General features: G+C 38.1%; 1 protein-coding gene across 1 annotated transcript in view; it reads left to right on the top strand.

Moving 5' to 3' along the window:
• The first annotated feature begins 4,898 nt into the window (after nt 1-4,898).
• The window catches only part of CPLX3 (complexin 3), a 31,545-nt gene continuing 17,566 nt past the window's right edge, over nt 4,899-18,877 (top strand). The window contains exons 1-2 of the mRNA XM_053717360.1: nt 4,899-5,062; nt 14,988-15,075. Of these exons, the coding sequence (XP_053573335.1) occupies nt 4,899-5,062; nt 14,988-15,075 (252 nt within the window). The remainder of the gene's footprint in view (nt 5,063-14,987; nt 15,076-18,877) is intronic.

The raw sequence follows: 18,877 nt of genomic DNA, 5'->3' as shown, positions 1-18,877 counted from the left end.
CTAATGCACATGCCTAGTTAATTTAGCTTGTTGCGATGTGGGGGACTGGCGATTTAGGGGTTAATAAATGTAGTATAGTGGCGGTGATATCAGGAGTGGCAGATTATGGGTTAATAATTTTATTTAGGTAGTGGCAATATCGGGAGCAGCAGATTAGGGGTTAATAACTGTAGGCAGGCGTCAGCAATGTTGGGGGCAGCAGATTAGGGGTGTTTAGACGTAGGGTTTTAGGTTTAAACTGTCTTTTTATTTCCCCATAGACATCAATGGGGCTGCGTTACGGAACTTTTGTTTCCGCGGTCGCAGGTGTTAGGTTTTTTTTTGGCCGGCTCTCCCCATTGAGGTCTATGGGGAAATCGTGCATGAGCACGTCTCAGCAGCGCTCTGATTGTGTGCGGTATGGAGCTCAACACAACCATATCGCACGCAAAAGGCGTATGTTTGAAAATTAAATAACGTAACTTTTGTTGCGTTTGTTAATTTCTTTATAGCGCTCAAAACTCATAATCTAGCTGACTGAGCATTATTAGTAGATCATGTCATTAATACGGCTGAAAAATAATTAAATAATAATTATTGAGCTACATCATGTTCCAATATTGATGTTTCATTTTCAAAAGTCAGATATATTACATGATGTTGTTCAAATAATACTCAGCATGATTATATATATATATATATATATATATATATATATATACACACATGATTCTAACAACACAAATGCTTCAAAGGTTTATCTTTACATAAACCTCATATCATTTGTAAAAAAAAAGGTTTATATACTAAGGGCCAGATTACAAGTGGAGCACTAAATATTACGTGCAAGCAAACGGTATTAGCGATCCACTTTGTAATACCAGTGCACGATAATGTAAAATCGCAATGATCCACATGTACTCTAGCACTAAAGGTTTGCTAGGAAGCATTGCACTCACAAGAGCGCGCTTCTATAGGCTCCTCCTGTCAGAGACAGGTACATTGCGGTCTATGAGAACACACAGTTCCTATAGACCGCAATTTAAAGGCACTTTTCAGTGCCGTTTTTTTTCTAACACCCCACTCCCAAAAACTGCCTAGTGCAATTGATTTTTTAGAAATCTAACCAAAGATCTAATCTCTGGTCATTTTCGTAGCGCTAAATGATACTGCGAACTCTTGAAATGGCTGGTTCATTTTTGGCAACAATTTAGCTCTCCACTTGTAATCTAGCCCTAAGTGTAAAATAAAGTGTAATATATATATATATATATATATATATATATATATATATGTGTGTGTGTGTGTGTGTGTGTGTGTGTGTGTGTGTGTGTGTGTGTGTGTGTGTGTGTGTGTGTGTGTGTACTACACTTTTTAACCTAATCCACACTTTTTTTTTTATTTAAAAAGTCCAAAGTAAATTCAGTGATTACAGTAATTCCGGAGAGTACAATACCAGTCTCTTGAAAGCTTATAGATTGAATTCTTGTCAGTGAGACCTTCACTGTAGAGGAGAAATTGCTGTTCTGCTACATAGATTACATGGCACATGCTAGTTCCCATCCAGATAAATGACCTACCGACTGTCAGAGTAAAACACAATCTTAGACTCAAGACCCTTAATGAGGCAGATGTGTCAGCGCCTCTGATGGGGACCACAGTCCTTTTTTAAAAAATATCCTCGCCAAGGGCCCACAGCATCCTATATGCAAATGCTCTACCTTAGGTTCCACGTCAGGCCCTATTACAAAACCTCAAGTTTACAAATCATGCAGCCTGGGCCCTAGCATTTGTCCTAATGATAAACCTCTAGAATTGGCACCATAATAAATACTGCTACAAATCTACAGAACATTTTCTATTATAGTGCCCTTTAGAACGCAATGGGCCACATCCTTTAGCTTAAACTTCACAACATATCCTACAATAGTCCCAACATCCTGAAGCTTAGTCTGCAAAACATGCCACGGTCCTTAAAGGGACATTTTCTTACATTACAATTTTAAAAAAAGTTTTCAATTTACTTCTATTATAAAATTTTCTTTGTTCTCTTGTTATTCCTTGTTGAAGAGATATCTAGATAGGTAGCATGTACCTGTCTAGAGCACTATATGACAGGAAATAGTGCTGCCATCTAGTGTTCTTGCTAATGTTTAACATTGTTGCAAAACTGCTGCAATATAATGCTGGAGAGTTGTGCATAATCCTGAACTTACCTTCTTGCTTTTCAACAAAGGATAACAAGAAAATAAATACAATTTGATAATAGAAGGAAAATGGAAAGTTGTTTAAAATGATCTGAGTCATGAAAGAAAATGTTGGGTTTTATGTCCCTTTAATCTTAGGACCCACAAGATGCCTTATTACATATCCCTTAGTTTATGGGGCCGATTTAAAAAGGTCCATATTGTACCCAATGCTTCTGTTTCCGCGCAAGCCTTCAGCCTTCTTAAGACCGCTGCTCCTTAACTCTTCCACCACCTTTGAGGCGGCGTACAGCAATCCGCCCGATCACATACAATTGGGTTGATTGACACCCCCTGCTAGCGGACGATTGGCCACAAACCTGCAGGGGGCGGCATTGCACAAGCAGTCGGCATTTATCGATGTGCGGCGGACATGATCTCTTCAGCGGATCATGTCCGTCCACACAATGGTAAATCTACCCCATGACTCAAGAGACGTTTTATTACATATGTCAACATAGTTCAAGGTCTAAAATTATTCTGGCACATTATCTTTCCTAAAAGGGCCATTGAAGGGACATGAAACCAAAAAATGTTATTCCATGATGTAGGCAGAACATACAATTTTAAACAACTTTCCAGTTTACTTCTATTATCAAATTTGTTTCATTCTCTTGGTATCATTTGTAGAAGGAGCAGTAATGCACTACTGGGTGGTTTCTAACTGAACACATAGGTGAGCCAATGACAATCGGTAGATATATGCAGCCACCAATCCGCAGTTAGAACCTAGGTTCTTTGCTGCTCCTGAGCTTGCCTAGATAAACCTTTTAGCAAAGGATAACAAGGAAGCAAATTCATTAATATAAGTAAATTGTAAAGTTGTTTAAAATTGTATGCTCTGTCTAAATCATGAATCTCTAATTATGACTTTACTGTCCCTTTAAATATAGTAAAATTGCATAATAAACAGGTGCATAATAAAAAGACAGTGCAACAGTAGTTACTCTGAATTTAAAAAAAACAGTAGATTGTTTTTCTGACAAATTTTAAAAAAAAATCAATCTATTTCTGGACCCCTGCATCACGTGACAGCTATCAGCCAATCCCAGATACATATACACTCTGATGTCTTGCACATGGTCAGTAGGAACTAGTGTTTCAGAAAGTGTGCATATAAAAAAGATAATGCACAATTTATTAATGGAAGTAATTTGGTAAGTCTCTTAAAACACCATGCTCTGTCTGAATGAAAGAAGTTTAGCTTTGACTTTAGTGTCCCTTTAACATATTTTATTGCACACTCCAAGTTCAGAGCTGTGGTTCTAGTGCTTAGACATACCACAGAAACCTTACATAGCCTAGAAGAGCACCATACATGTACTGTGACACTAACACATATTCTATCACATATCCCTCCTCTGGACCTATATTTCTTCCCTAGGTATTATTTTTTTTACAAGTCCCTTAGCATTTTTATCTATAGTCCCTTAGTGATGAACTTCAGGTAGCTATTTTCTCCTACCTGAAGTTCAACACTAATAGACTATAGATAAAAAATAAGACACCCTATTCAGCTAGCTATATACACTCCAGTATCCTAGTATTATTTAATTGTCACTTAATAGCTTTTTTGCAGTACACTACATTCCTGACAGATTTATACGTCAGTGTCTTAAGGGACTTGAATCTCATTTATTGATATATTTGCCCTATATCCAAATGTTTCTGCTGGAGAGTCTTAATGCCACAGAATTCCGAGCACTACCCTTCATTCCAACAGTTTAGAGATGTGTCTTTGACAAGTTATAGACAAACACCTCGAAGTGATAATTGTATCAACTTGTCAAGGTTGTTGATAGGTTTCACACTTATAACCTAGCACTGCCTCTGTATCATTGGTGCGAACAGAGCTCTTCAGGGTATCTCAGCACCTGTTAGCAAACCTCAGTATTACTGACTGTATTAACCCATAAGTTAAAAGAAAGAAGGCCGTCTGGAGTTCAAGCTGCACATCTGATATGGCATGTGGCCTGGTGACGTTATACTTGTAAACAAGTTAATCTGTCTTTAGAATAAAAGGAGAGTGCTTGGGTAGGAGGCAGTAATAGGGATTTGAATGATTCAATGCTAATGGATATAGATGTGTGTCTGCTGTTACTTCCTAAACACTGAATCTCCCAGCTGAGCTATGTGAACAGCTTGGAAAAGCTGAGTGACTTCACGAGAGCCAATGGCTTTGATGCTGTAAGCCAGACTCAACAGAAGGCGCTGTGAGTTTCTGTGTTAGCTGTGACTCCTGTGTCCCCCTCCCTATATCACTGTCTCAGAAGCAAGTAAGACACTGAAGACTTCATTTGGAACTGTTCAGCACTCTAGTTCTGAATCAGGAAACAGGCAAAGGAGAAGGATTGCTTGATATTTGGAAGACTGGATATTAATTAGCACATGCTGATTAGGAGGACTGATTGTTGTCATTAACTGCTACATAGCAACATGCTTTTGGCAATGCAATCTACACATTAAATTGCCCACTGAGTTTGAGGATGCATCGTCTATATTGAGCAACATAACAGAATCTACAAGGAAATAATATTGACTTTAGTTCTGAAACAGAGCTGAGGAGCCTACCGTGTGGCCAGCTGTAACAAGTTAATTTATAGAGCATCATTTTATAAAGACAAAAGCAGAACTTCAGAAAACTCATTGTCCAAACTCTTGAATAGCGAAATCATGGCATTCATGGTCAAGACTATGGTGGGAGGGCAACTGAAAAACCTCACAGGAGGGTTGGGAAGTAAGGAAGAGAAAGGGGAAGGGGAGAAATCAGCAGCTGAAGCCCAGGGAATGACAAGAGAGGAGTATGAAGAATATCAAAAGCAGCTTCTTGAAGAAAAGTAAGTATTGAGTAAATGAGGTTCTTACAGAGAGTGTACTTTGTGACCAATTGTAAAGATACATCACTATGTCCATTTACCATTCTTTACCAATGCTATAATTCGCCATTCATTCTGTAGTGTACACATTAAAATTATTAATTTTTTTAATGTGGAGAATTAAGCTCTATAATTCTTCTCCCTCTGGTGTCAGGTTTAATTCGCAGTGTACGCCACAGGCAGTTGTGAATTATTATAATGATATTCTGCACACAGAAAAAACCTTAATTTAATCTGACAAAGAAGGGACTATTAATTACTAGCGTTCTGACCTTATCGCTGCCAGCTCTGAAGCTGTCAGAGATTCTCAAGCATTTATATATTTATAGATCTAACAAAGAAGTGTATGTTACGTACAGTAAGCTGTGCAATAAACAATGCGTGTTTAACATAATGACTAAAATAACGTCATATACAGAGGTAATACATCATAAAAACAGAAATGAAAAAGAAGTATGATAGCATGTGGAGGTGCACTATTTGTAATACTTGTCATAGATGTTCATGATATGCTAAATAATCTATTATTAGTAACCTGAACAAATATACTGAAATGATTAATTATACAATAACACAGACATAGGTAAGACTCTGTATAACAACCTGTATAAACATAATAACATAAACATATAGCATCCTGCAAATATGTAATAACTAAAATATATATAATAGACAGAAGCAGAAAACCTTGCAGAGATATAATCTGCTATAAAGATATGGTGAATACGCAAAAATATAATCTATAAATCTTAGCAAATAGCAATCACAATTGTTTTAAAACAATAATAATAATATACAGTAGTTCAAGAGACATAAAAGAGACAGATGATAGATAGATAGATAGAACTAAAAGAATGCCAACACAGTGATATTTCTGGCAGCAAATAAGTTAAATTCTCAAATCCGAATTAATTTGTGTCCTGTCCAGTATTATGGATGCTATTATAGCTTAATTCCAATTCCTGTACATTTCCATTTTATCGTCTTGAGCCCTAAATGTCCCTAAACATAATCCCTCCATCTGCCAGACACAGCCCCTTTCTCTCCCAATGTGCGTACTGAATTGACTGGCAGATTAGGTGGGCAGGGCAGACAGGAAATCAGGTTCATTCATACAGCAGGGTTGATTAGGAGCAGAACATTACCAAGGGATTAACACTTACCCTGCTAGAGGGTAATGAGCAGAAAGGATCAGCAGTATAATAATAATAGTACATTTAAACAAAGCTTTGTGAGAATATGTTGGGTGAAAACATAATTGTGAAATTGAATATTGACATGAAAAGCAATAAAATGACATAAAAAAATATATGACAACATGCAGAGAGAGGTTCGTAAAATACTGAAAAAACAATCGGCTAGATTTAGAGTTCTGCGGCCAAAGGGCTGCGTTAGGCTCCAAAAAGGGAGCGTAGAGCATAATTTACCGCCACTGCAACTCTCAATACCAGCGGTGCTTACAGACGCGGCCAGCTTCAAAAACGTGCTCGTGCACGATTCCCCAATAGGAAACAATGGGGCAGTTTGGGCTGAAAAAAAACCTAACACCTGCAAAAAAGCAGCGTTCAGCTCCTAACGCAGCCCCATTGTTTCCTATGGGAAAACACTTCCTATGTCTGCACCTAACACCCTAACATGTACCCCGAGTCTAAACACCCCTAACCTTACACTTATTAACCCCTAATCTGCCATCCCCGCTATCGCTGACCCCTGCATTTTATTATTAACCCCTAATCTGCCGCTCCGTACACCGCCGCAACCTACGTTATCCCTATGTACCCCTAATCTGCTGCCCCTAACCCCCGCCGACCCCTATATTATATTTATTAACCCCTAATATGCCGCCCCCAACGTCACCGCCACCTACCTACAATTATTAACCCCTAATCTGCCGACCGGACCTCACTGCTACTCTAATAAATGTATTAACCCCTAAAGCTAAGTCTAACCCTAACACTAACACCCCCCTAAATTAAATATAATTTTATTCCAACTAAATAAAATAATTCTTATTAAATAAATTAATCCTATTTAAAGCTAAATACTTACCTGTAAAATAAACCCTAATATAGCTACAATATAAATAATAATTATATTGTAGCTATTTTAGGATTAATATTTATTTTACAGGCAACTTTGTATTTATTTTACCCGGTACAATAGCTATTAAATAGTTAATAACTATTTAATAGCTACCTAGATAAAATAATTACAAAATTACCTGTAAAATAAATCCTAACCTAAGTTACAATTAAACCTAACACTACACTATCAATAAATAAATTAAATAAACTATCTACAATTATCTACAATTATATCAACTAAACTAAATTACAAAAAAACCCCACTAAATTACAAAAAAACAAACACTAAATTACAAAAAATAAAAAAAGATTACAAGAATTTTAAACTAATTACACCTACTCTAAGCCCCCTAAAAAAATAACAAAGCACCCCAAAATAAAAAAATGCCCTACCCTATTCTAAAATAAAAATTGTAAAGCTCTTTTACCTTACCAGCCCTTAAAAGGGCCTTTTGCGGGGCATGCCCCAAAGAATTCTGCTCTTTTGCCTGTAAAAAAAAACATACAATACCCTCCCAACATTACAACCCACCACCCACATACCCCTAATCTAACCCAAACCCCCCTTAAATAAACCTAACACTAAGCCCCTGAAGATCTTCCTACCTTGTCTTCACCACGCCGGGTATCACCGATCCATCCAAAAGAGGGTCCGAAGTCTTCCTCCTATCCGGCAAGAAGAGCTCCTCCAGAGGGTCCAAAGTCTTCATCCTATCCGGGCAGAAGAGGACATCCGGACCGGCAGACATCTTCATCCAAGCGGCATCTTCTATCTTCTTCCATCCGGCGCGGAGCGGGACCATCTTCAAGCAGCCGACGCGGAGCCATCCTTCTTCACCGACGGACTAACGACGAATGAAGGTTCCTTTAAGGGATGTCATCCAAGATGGCGTCCCTCGAATTCCGATTGGCTGATTAAACAATTAAACCTAACACTACACTATCAATAAATAAATTAAATAAACTATCTACAATTATCTACAATAGGATTCTATCAGCCAATCGGAATTAAGCTAGGAAAAATCTGATTGGCTGATTGAATCAGCCAATCAGATTGAAGTTCAATCTGATTGGCTGATCTAATCAGCCAATCAGATTGAGCTTGCATTCTATTGGCTGTTCCCATCAGCCAATAGAATGCAAGCTCAATCTGATTGGCTGATCCAATCAGCCAATCTGATTGAACTTGAATCTGATTGGCTGATTCAATCAGCCAATCAGATTTTTCCTAGCTTAATTCCGATTGGCTGATAGAATCCTATTGTAGATAATTGTAGATAGTTTATTTAATTTATTTATTGATAGTGTAGTGTTAGGTTTAATTGTAACTTAGGTTAGGATTTATTATACAGGTCATTTTGTAATTATTTTATCTAGGTAGCTATTAAATAGTTATTAACTATTTAATAGCTATTGTACCTGGTTAAAATAAATACAAAGTTGCCTGTAAAATAAATATTAATCCTAAAATAGCTACAATATAATTATTATTTATATTGTAGCTATATTAGGGTTTATTTTACAGGTAAGTATTTAGCTTTAAATAGGATTAATTTATTTAATAAGATTTATTTTATTTCGTTAGATTTAAATTATATTTAACTTAGGGGGGTGTTAGGGTTAGAGTTAGACTTAGCTTTAGGGGTTAATACATTTATTAGAGTAGCGGCGAGGTCCGGTCGGCAGATTAGGGGTTAATACTTGAAGTTAGGTGTCAGCGATGTTAGGGAGGGCAGAAGATTAGGGGTACATAGGGATAATGTAGGTGGCGGCGGTGTGCGGTCAGCAGATTAGGGGTTAAAATAATTTAATAGAGTGGCGGCGATGTGGGGGGGGCCTCGGTTTAGGGGTACATAGGTAGTTTATGGATGGCAGTGTACTTTAGAGCACAGTAGTTAAGAGCTTTATGAACCGGCGTTAGCCCATAAAGCTCTTAACTCCTGACTTTTTTCTGCGGCTGGAGTCTTGTCGTTAGAGTTCTAACGCTCACTTCAGCCAAGACTATAAATACCAGCGTTAGAAAGATCCCATTGAAAAGATAGGATACGCAATTAGCGTAAGGGGATCTGCGGTATGGAAAAGTCGCGGCTGGAAAGTGAGCGTTAGACCCTTTCATGACTGACTCTAAATACCAGCGGGTGGTAAAAACCAGCGTTAGGACCCCCTAACGCTGGTTTGGACGGCTAACGCAGAACTCTAAATCTAGGCGAATGTTTTAAAAACATAAAATTTTATAAAATAACATGAAGAAAATATAATTTAGAATTAACAAAATATAATAAAATGCAAAGGATTATAATGTCACCTCAACTGTTATTAATAGATTTAGTGATTTAAAGCCCTAATTATATACAATACGGTGATGCAGAGCTAATACCAGAGAAATGGCTATGGTGCCCTTATATTTTACCCACAAAAAAAGTTAATACATTTAGGGCTAGATTACATTTTAGTACACTAAATTATTTGACCGTTTGTGGCCAATAGCAATAGCAATAGCAGCATCTTTATTTTTTATTAAAATAACGCAGTCTATGGGAACTGTGTGTTCCCTGTAAATATGTATGTATATGCTTATATACATAATATATATTTATGCGTTAACCCCTTAACACCGTTAGGACGTTCCATGCCGCCCTAACCGCGCTGGGCTTTAGAGCCGTTAGGATGGCATGGAACGTCCTAGCCGTTCTGCTTTACTGAAGCAGCTACGGCTTCCTAACTGGGATTGTGGACTGGAGGTCATGCCTAGGGTCATAGGCACTCCAACCAGACCCGATCCCATCATTGAAATCACGCAATAGCATGTACGATCGTGTGATTTCAATATTTACTTATTTGTTTACATTGGAACTTTGTTCCGATGTAATAAATAAGTACCAGAAGAAGGGGGTTAATATGTGTATATACACATATTAACACATAAATATATATGTATATAATCATATACATATATATTTATATTTGCTGCTATTGCTGCGCTACTTACCTCTTTTGCTACACTTAGGTTCTGATGCTGTCTCTCACGGCATCAGAACGAGGCTCCCATTGGAGCCTATGAAAGTGTGCTCAGTGCAATGCTTCCCAGCAATGCGTACACAAGCTCGCGTTCGCATTGCTGACAACTTGTAATACTAGCACACATTTGCGTGCGCTGGTATTACTCAGTGGATCGCTAATATTGCTTGCGCGCAAGGGATATTTAGAGCTCCACTTGTAATCTAGACCTTATGCTTTAGAAAGTGCAGATTAGAGGACATTTGTGAAGAGATAAACTGTTTAAAATAAGGCATTCTTTACTTCTCCAGAGAAAAGGATGAGGTCTGCAATGAAAGTCTTAGAGGAACAACTGTCCCCTGGACTACATGATGCATATATATGTCTGCAAATACATTGAAATCTTTTACTGACAACCTCTTCAAATGAGTGATTGAAATTTTTGTTTCCCACTATATCAGGGATGGCCAACTGGCAGCCCGTGGGCCACAAGCGGCCCACTGCACTAGTTTTGAGGAATTCAGTGTGCCATCGTTTTTGGGGTCCCAGGAAAAGGCTGAACTAAATATATGAGCTTTGGGGACTTATGGTTAGTGGGCAAATTCAAATGAGCCCTCTAAAGGAAAGAACAGCAAAAATAGGGTACCCTACAAAATTACCTAAATATGACCATGTGGAACTGGACATTTATAGGAAATATATTATTTGAATAATTAATTTAAGATAATCCACAAGGCTACATATTTACACACACATATATTCACAGACCAAAACCACATGTGTGTGGTATACACATATGGTATATATATATATATATATATATATATATATATATATATATATATATATATATATATATATATATATGTAAATATATATGTCTGCCACATTAATTATTTCATTGGCAGATATTTTTGTTTAAAAAAATATTTGTGAGTTTTACTCATTTCCATAAAATTCAAAAAATAGAGGGCTTTACTTAAAAAATGGGAAACTAAAATAAGTACATGTGGGTAGAAAATGTAAAATAATAGTCAGAAAAAGAAGATAAATACATGAGACTGTGGGTAAAGTGTGGCATGAGGTGCAAATTAAGTGAGAAAGGAGACTTAGAAGGGGAGAGATAAGCAGGACTGTGCATGGGAAGGGTTAAGAAGTTGGTAAAAATCAGAAAGAATAATGAAGGGTGTTAATTGAAGGCGTAGAGAGACAATTAGTATGTGGATTAAATAAGAGGTGGACATGAGACACAAAGGGTTAAGTAGTATTGGGAGAAAAAGTGGTAGAAAGGAGATAAACATCTGGACACAATGAGAAAGAAGGGATGAAAAGTGGCAAGAGAAGGGAGTGTTAGCAAGGGTTAGATTAAAACCGGATTCTCTAATGCTATCTACCTTTACAAAAATATCTAAGACGTTTTGTCATTTCTGTGAGGTCCTATCGGCTTTAGCTGTTTATCTCATTCCAATTTAATAATCAAAAAATGTTTTTCTGTGATTTCTCTCCATGCTGGTGAGTTTTTGATAATCATGTCCTGAGAGTTACAATGAGGAACGGAATTTAAAAAGTGGGGAGATTATGAATCAAGGAAAATAAATGGAGAAGTGTTACTCTGAGATTGAGAGTTAAAGTGAGATTAATAGGGTAGTGTGAGGAAGGGTGAGATTAAAGGGATAGTAAACCCAACATTTTTTCTTTCATGATTCAGATAGAACATGCAATTTTAAGCATCTTTCTAATTTACTCCTATTATTAATTTTTCTTCGTTCTCTTGGTATCTTTATTTGAAAAGCAGGACTGTTAAAGTGATGGTAAATTTCAGACTATAAGAATGATGCAATAAAACATATATTGGTTTGCAAGTAAAACCACATCATTATTATTTTTTTAAAGAGTATATATATTTTATAATAACAGGTTTATAATTCTAATTGGTATTGTCTTTTCCTCCACCCCCCTTCATTTCCTCTTTTGGCTGGGCTGTGACGTATAGAGCAGTCACATCCACTCTCTACATAGGCTTTCTATGGGCTTTAAAGAGTCTGGACTTAAAGATTGTCAACTGACACACATGTTGATTGGATGTTCACTGGAATTGTCATTAAAAAAAGAGTTCATCCATGTGGGGCAGTATAACATTGTAATAGAAGCATTACTATATGCACTCATTTAACTCTTTCACAGATGGATTTTTTTTATTTTTTAAAAAGGTACACATATACTTTTTTAAGGCAAATATTACTTTTATGACACTTGATTATTTAAAGTTTACCATCACTTTAAGAGGTGGAGTTTAAGAGCTAGTTTGTGACTGATGGAAGAGTAAGATGGCGCAAAATTCAAAGCAAGTCCCCGATTGTGGGGAATTGTAATAAGGGGTGTGATTGCAGTGTCTGTGATTGATGGAGTTTGGGGGGGGGGGGGGGCAGTGTAACAGCTATGATTATATATGCAGTGAGAGAAAGGGTCTGAATGCAAGCTGGTATGAAATGATGCAGTTTGATGGGTGAGATTGACACATAGTATGAGATCCATGGGAAAGTGTGAGAAAGGATGAGACAGGATGACAGTTTGTGTAAAATTCAAAACTGGGTGTGAATAGGGTTGTGAGACTGACAGTTTTATGACATTTACAGGTCTGTGTAAGGTTAATATTAAGAGCTAGTGTGAGACTTGTGGGAGTTTTGAGGAGGGTGTGATTGACAGCTAATATAAATTTAATGGGACAGTGTGAGGAGGTGAGAAAATGACAGCAGGTGTGAAAAGCATGAAAAATGTTGAGGAGAGATTGAGAATTTGTAGGAGAATCACAGGACAGTGTAAGGAGGGGTCAGATTGAGAGCCACTGTATGATTCATGGGAGAATGAGGAGGAGTGATATTGAGAGCTACTGTAAGATTCATGTGAGAGCGAGGAGGAGTGAGAGCTACTGTAAGATTCACGGGAGAGTGAGGAGTGAGATTGAGAGCTACTTTAAAATTCATGCGAGAGTGAGGATGAGTGAGATTGAGAGATACTGTAAGTGTAAGATTCATGGGAGTGTGAGGAGGAGTAAGATTGAGAGCTACTGTAAGATTCATGCGATAGTGAGGAGGAGTGAGAGCTACTGTAAGATTCATGGGAGAGTGAGGAGGAGTGAGATTGAGAGCTACTTTACGATTCATGGGAGAGTGAGGAGTGAGACTGAGAGATACTGTAAGATTCATGGGAGTGTGAGGAGGAGTGAGATTGAGAGCTACTGTAAGATTCATGGGAGAGTGAGAAGGAGTGAGATTGAGAGCTACTGTAAAATTCATGCGAGAGTGAGGAGGAGTTAGATCTACTGTAAGATTCATGGGAGAGTGAGGAGGAGTGAGATTGAGAGCTACTTTAAGATTCATGGGAGAGTGAGGAGGAGTGAGATTGAGAGCTACTTTAAGATTCATGGGAGAGTGAGGAGGAGTGAGATTGAGAGATACTGTAAAATGAATAGGATTGTGAGGAGGAGTGAGATTTAGAGCTAGTATGAGATAATGGGAGAGTGTGAGGAGGAGTGAGATTGAGAGCTAGTATGAGATACATGGGAGAGTGTGAGGAGGAGTGAGATTGAGAGCTAGTATGAGATTCATGGGAGAGTGTGAGGAGGAGTGAGATTGAGAGCTAGTATGAGATACATTGGAGAGTGTGAGGAGGAGTGAGATTGAGAGCTAGTCTGAGATACATGGGAGAGTATGAGGAGAGGCTAGATTGAGAGCTAGTATGAGATACATGGGAGAGTGTGAGGAGGAGTGAGATTGAGAGCTAGTATGAGATAAATGGGAGAGTGAATAGTGAGATTAACAGTATGTATGAGATTCACATGAAAGTGTGAGAAGGGATATTATTGAATGTTTGCATTACATTCATGGGAAAGTGTGGAAAGGGGTGAGATTGAGATCTAGTGTAAGATTAATGGGAGAGTGTAAGAGGAGTTAGACTGAGAGCAAGCATGAGATTCATTTGGAGAGTATGTGGGTGGGTGAGATTGACCACTAGTATGAGATTCATGTCAGAGTAAGAGTGTGGGGACGGGTGCTAGTGACACCTAGTATAAGATTAAAGGGACATTATAGTCAAAATTAAACTTAAATGAATTGTATAGAGCATGATATGTTCTGTTATCGATTTTGCTTAGTTGTGATAGTGTGATAAAATGAATGTAGGAAGCTGGCAGATAGGAAGAGATAGGAAGACAGCTATGAGAGGAAGCAACTGATCTGAGAGGGATATATTTAAATAAAAATACTACAGTGAAAGCACGTTTTCAAGTTATGCATGAGGAACACATATTTTACTAGATATGACACTGAGACAGCTGTCCTGTTATTAAGAGTAATCATTTAAGATTATGGAATGGACATCCCTATTATTATTATACTATACTCAATCTCTCCCTCTCAAATTTATTGCTTTCTCTTTCATCATCTGCTAAGGAGCTTTTTCTCAATGCCTCTCTGCACAATAAATAACAGGGTAAAGGCTGGATTAAAGCATATTAAACATTAGTGACAATTGACTTGTTTTAGACAACCACATTTTGTTTGCTAACTCTTTCTTGTGCATTGTTGGGCCTCTATTGCACCCAGTCAGTTGTATCATAATCATTGTTTGTACATGGAACAAATCATGAAAATGTGACAGGAAGTCACAACATAAAACTTTAATTTTAACTGTTTATTATTTTTTAAGTAACTGTATATAGTGTTTTTCTAATCAATGTTAGAAACAATATTAATAGCATTTTGCCATGCTTTTGTAAATGGCCTAACATAATCTACTCAATCCAGGATGGAAAGGGAGGCTATGTACACCCAGAGGAAAGCTGAAAGAGCCACACTGCGGACTCACTTCAGGGACAAGTACCGCCTACCCAAGGTAAACAGTGACATATTTGTCCTAAGTGGGAAATGAAGGAAGGCAGTAAGATGTGTGTACAGAATATTCTCACAAATTAAACAAAACTATAGAAAAACCTCTTTATACCTTGTACATCAGGGTCGTACACTTGTATGCACATGCACACACTGGTTGCATTTTATTATTGCCCTGTTGCTTGCAAAGAGGTTAAATGTCCACTAAAGACAACATTAAAGTTTTGTAGTTCGGATAAAGCATAACATTTTAAAAAATCAACTTTCCAATATCCTTCTATTTTAAAAATGTGCACAATCATTTTATATGCAGACTTTCAGAGGCTGCAGCTCCTACTGAGCATGTGCAAAAGTGCACAGTGTTTGTACATGATGTAAAGGAGGGAAAATTGGATTCACTTATAAATTTGCCAGGAAATATTCTACTGCTCATTTCAAATTAAATATGCTATTGTATTATCTATTGGCCAGTTATACACGTCTACTATAGCTTATTAAATATACTTCTACTCTGGAGCAGACCTTGGCTGGTGATTGGTTGCTTTGCTTTTTGTTACTGGCTCACCAGCGCTATTCGGCTACAGAAGAGAAGCACATTGCTGCTACTCATCTGATTTTAACTACTTGTTTATGAACCCTTTGCAATTTACAATTCATCAGTAATTATTTAAAAAATGAAAACTTTACATATTTTCTTTTCTCACATGCAAAAACAATCTGAATGGTGGGAATGCTATTTATTGTCCTTTAGTACATGGCCATCTTTACAATGATTAAAAAAATGTTATTCTGCCCTCTTAAAAATACATTAACCCCTTAACCTATTTGGATGTATATATACGCTATGTGGTGCCTATCGTACCGCATAATGTATATATACGTCCGAGCTGCAGAAAGCTCCAGCAGTTTTAGCTGTAAAGTTCCAGCCGAGTTTCTGAGCTCCAGGCATCTGCGTGCATATGGAACTGGAGCACCATCGATGCTCCAGTTCCTTATGAAGACAGATTGTTACACGGTGACACTGAGTGTGTCACCATCTGTATTGATCATCTGCTGGTGCCAGCGGGAGGTGTGGGAGGGAAACCAGAAGGTCGGTGGGTGGTCCAGCAGCCAAGGGAGGGGGTGGGATGGCCCTACACTGCAGAAAAATAAATAAATGGAGATGAAGGGATGGGGAGCTACACTACAAAAAAAAGGTGGGGTGGGGGGCCCTACACAACAATCGTCAGGGGGGTGAGGGTAGCACTTCGCTACAGAAAATATATATTTAATATGTATAATTATAGGTATTGGCAGACAGCTGCCTGTACTAATGATGGCTGCAAGTAGTGGGAGGGGGGAGGATTAGAGAGCTATTTGGGGGGATCAAGGAGGAGGGAGGGTTGAGCAGGATCACTACACTGCAGGAAAAAAAAATAATAAAAAAAAATAATAATAATAAAAAAATAAACTGCATACTGGCAGACTGTCTGCCAGTACCTAAGATGGTTGTGACCAGTGAAGGAGGGAAGAGAGAAGAGAGCAGTTTGTGAGCGATCAGGGATCAGGCGGTGGGAGGGTAATCTCTACACTAAAGCTAAAATATTACCAAGCTACCCGATAAACCCCCTCACTGTCAGGAATAATAAAATTAGGGTTGCTACCTCAGCCAAGTTTTCCTGGACACTTACGAGTTACACATGCTCCAGGGTGTGCAGCAGGGGCGAAACTACAGGGGGTACAGAGGTTGCAGGTGCGACTGGGCCCCTGAGGGTGGGGGCCCAGCTTTAAAAAAATTTTTTATAAAAAAACGTTAACCTACCACTGCCTGCACTGATATAATGTGAGTGTGACATGACTTCAGGGGTTAGTGTTTCTGTTTTACCCATTGGTGTTTATGTGTGTGTGTATGGTGTGTATGTATGTGACTGTGTGTGTATTTATGCATGTATGTGTGTCACTAACTTACTATATACAGTACTGGGGGGTTAAATAGTGTCACTATATATATATATATATATATATACAGTAATAGGGGGTCAGACCATCTTACAGACTGTGGGCACAGGGTACCTCCTTTTGCAGACATGTAATCTGATTCACAATTTTTTCTGTGTTAAATGTAAATATATATATATATATATATATATGTATTAAATTCACCTTTTTTTGGAGGGGGGAGGGGTGATGGGGGGGGCCCTTCTTAGATTCTTGCACCTGGGCCCTGTGGTTTCTAGTTACGCCTCTGGTATGCAGGGAGGAATATGAATAGAGCTGTCCAGAAACACAAGGGGGTAGATTTATCATAGTGCGAACAGACATGATACGATGTAGCGTATCATGTCCGCTGCACATCGATAAATGCCGACAGCATACGCTGTCAGCATTTATCATTGCACTAGCAGTTCTTGTGAAATGCTGGTGCAATGCCGCCCCCTGCAGATTCACTGTCAATCGGCCACTAGCAGGGGGTGTCAATCAACCCGATCGTATTCATGCGGAGCTTGATAAATTGGCCCCAATACATGTTCCTTCCTGCATACCCTGCAGTATGTGTAACTCATAAGTGTCCAGGAAAACATGGCTGAGGCAGGAACCCTAGCTGCAATCAGCAGAATTCTAATTACCAAAAAGCAGTGGCAAAGCCATGCATGTCTGCTATTTCTGAACAAAGGGAATCCCAGAGAAGCTTTTACAAGCAGTATGTAAATAATTTCAGTGAGAAACCCAAAGTTTGTGAAAAAGTTAACAATATTTTTTATTTGATCGCATTTGGTGGTGAAATGGTGGCATGAAATATACCAAAATGGGCCTAGATCAATACCTTGGATTGTCTATTTAAAAAAAATATATAATTTTGATAGGTAAATAAAAAACAAAAAAAAACAAGACTATTTCTGTTTAAATGGAATGATAGCAAAAATGCTATTTCTTTCATGTAAGTGGCAAGAGTCCATGAGCTAGTGACATATGGTATATACATTACTACCAGGAGGGGGCAAAGTTTCCCAAACCTCAAAATGCCTATAAATACACCTCCCACATCACTCATACCTTAGTTTTACAAACTTTGGCTCTCGTGGAGGTGGGAGGTGATGAAGCAAGTTGGGCTTGATTTTCTTCTGTGAGCGGCGCTTCTAAGCATATAAAAGCCCAGTTCCTCTCAAAGTACAGTGTTGTCTGAGGGATGTGAAGGGAGTATTGCCTGATGACACCATGTTTTCACCTATGTGAAATCTATTCTAAGGCTCTCTGTAAATCGGTCGCAGGGATTCATCTGCTGCCTCCCTTTGCAGATCGACATTATACTCCTCTACCATTACCTCTGCTGATATGTTTCAGTACTGGTTTGGCTGTCTGCTATATGTTGGTGGTGTCTTCTGGTAAGTATATATAATTTTTTAAGACACTCTCAGCTATGTTTGGCACTTTATCTTATAAAGTTTTAAAGTATATATTTTTGCCATGAGTCAGGTCTGTGTATTTCCCTTTGCAGTCTAGCAGTTTCAGCATGGAAATTATGTTTATGGAAGTTTTTAGGCTTACCTAGGGTTCCAGTTAGTTGTAACTTGGAGTCTTTTTATTTTTTTCTCAAAATTTTCATGGGCTTAGGCTCGCAATAACACAGAATGTTGCTTTTTATTGCAATATTTTTGGTGCGAAAATGTTTTTGCCGCGAAGTTGCGTCTGCCGTGACGTGAGTCGTGTCATTTCTTGTGTCTTTCTTGATGTGAGTTTTTTTCAGCGCAGAGTCGCATCATTTAATTTCTTAAGCTTTGGCGCCAAAACATTTTTTCTCTGTGTTTGCGTCATTCTTGGTGCCAAAA

The sequence above is a fragment of the Bombina bombina genome, chromosome 6 (genome assembly GCF_027579735.1).
Source record: "Bombina bombina isolate aBomBom1 chromosome 6, aBomBom1.pri, whole genome shotgun sequence".
In the NCBI taxonomy this organism is placed as follows: domain Eukaryota; kingdom Metazoa; phylum Chordata; class Amphibia; order Anura; family Bombinatoridae; genus Bombina; species Bombina bombina.
This window is presented reverse-complemented; position numbering and strand designations above follow the sequence as displayed.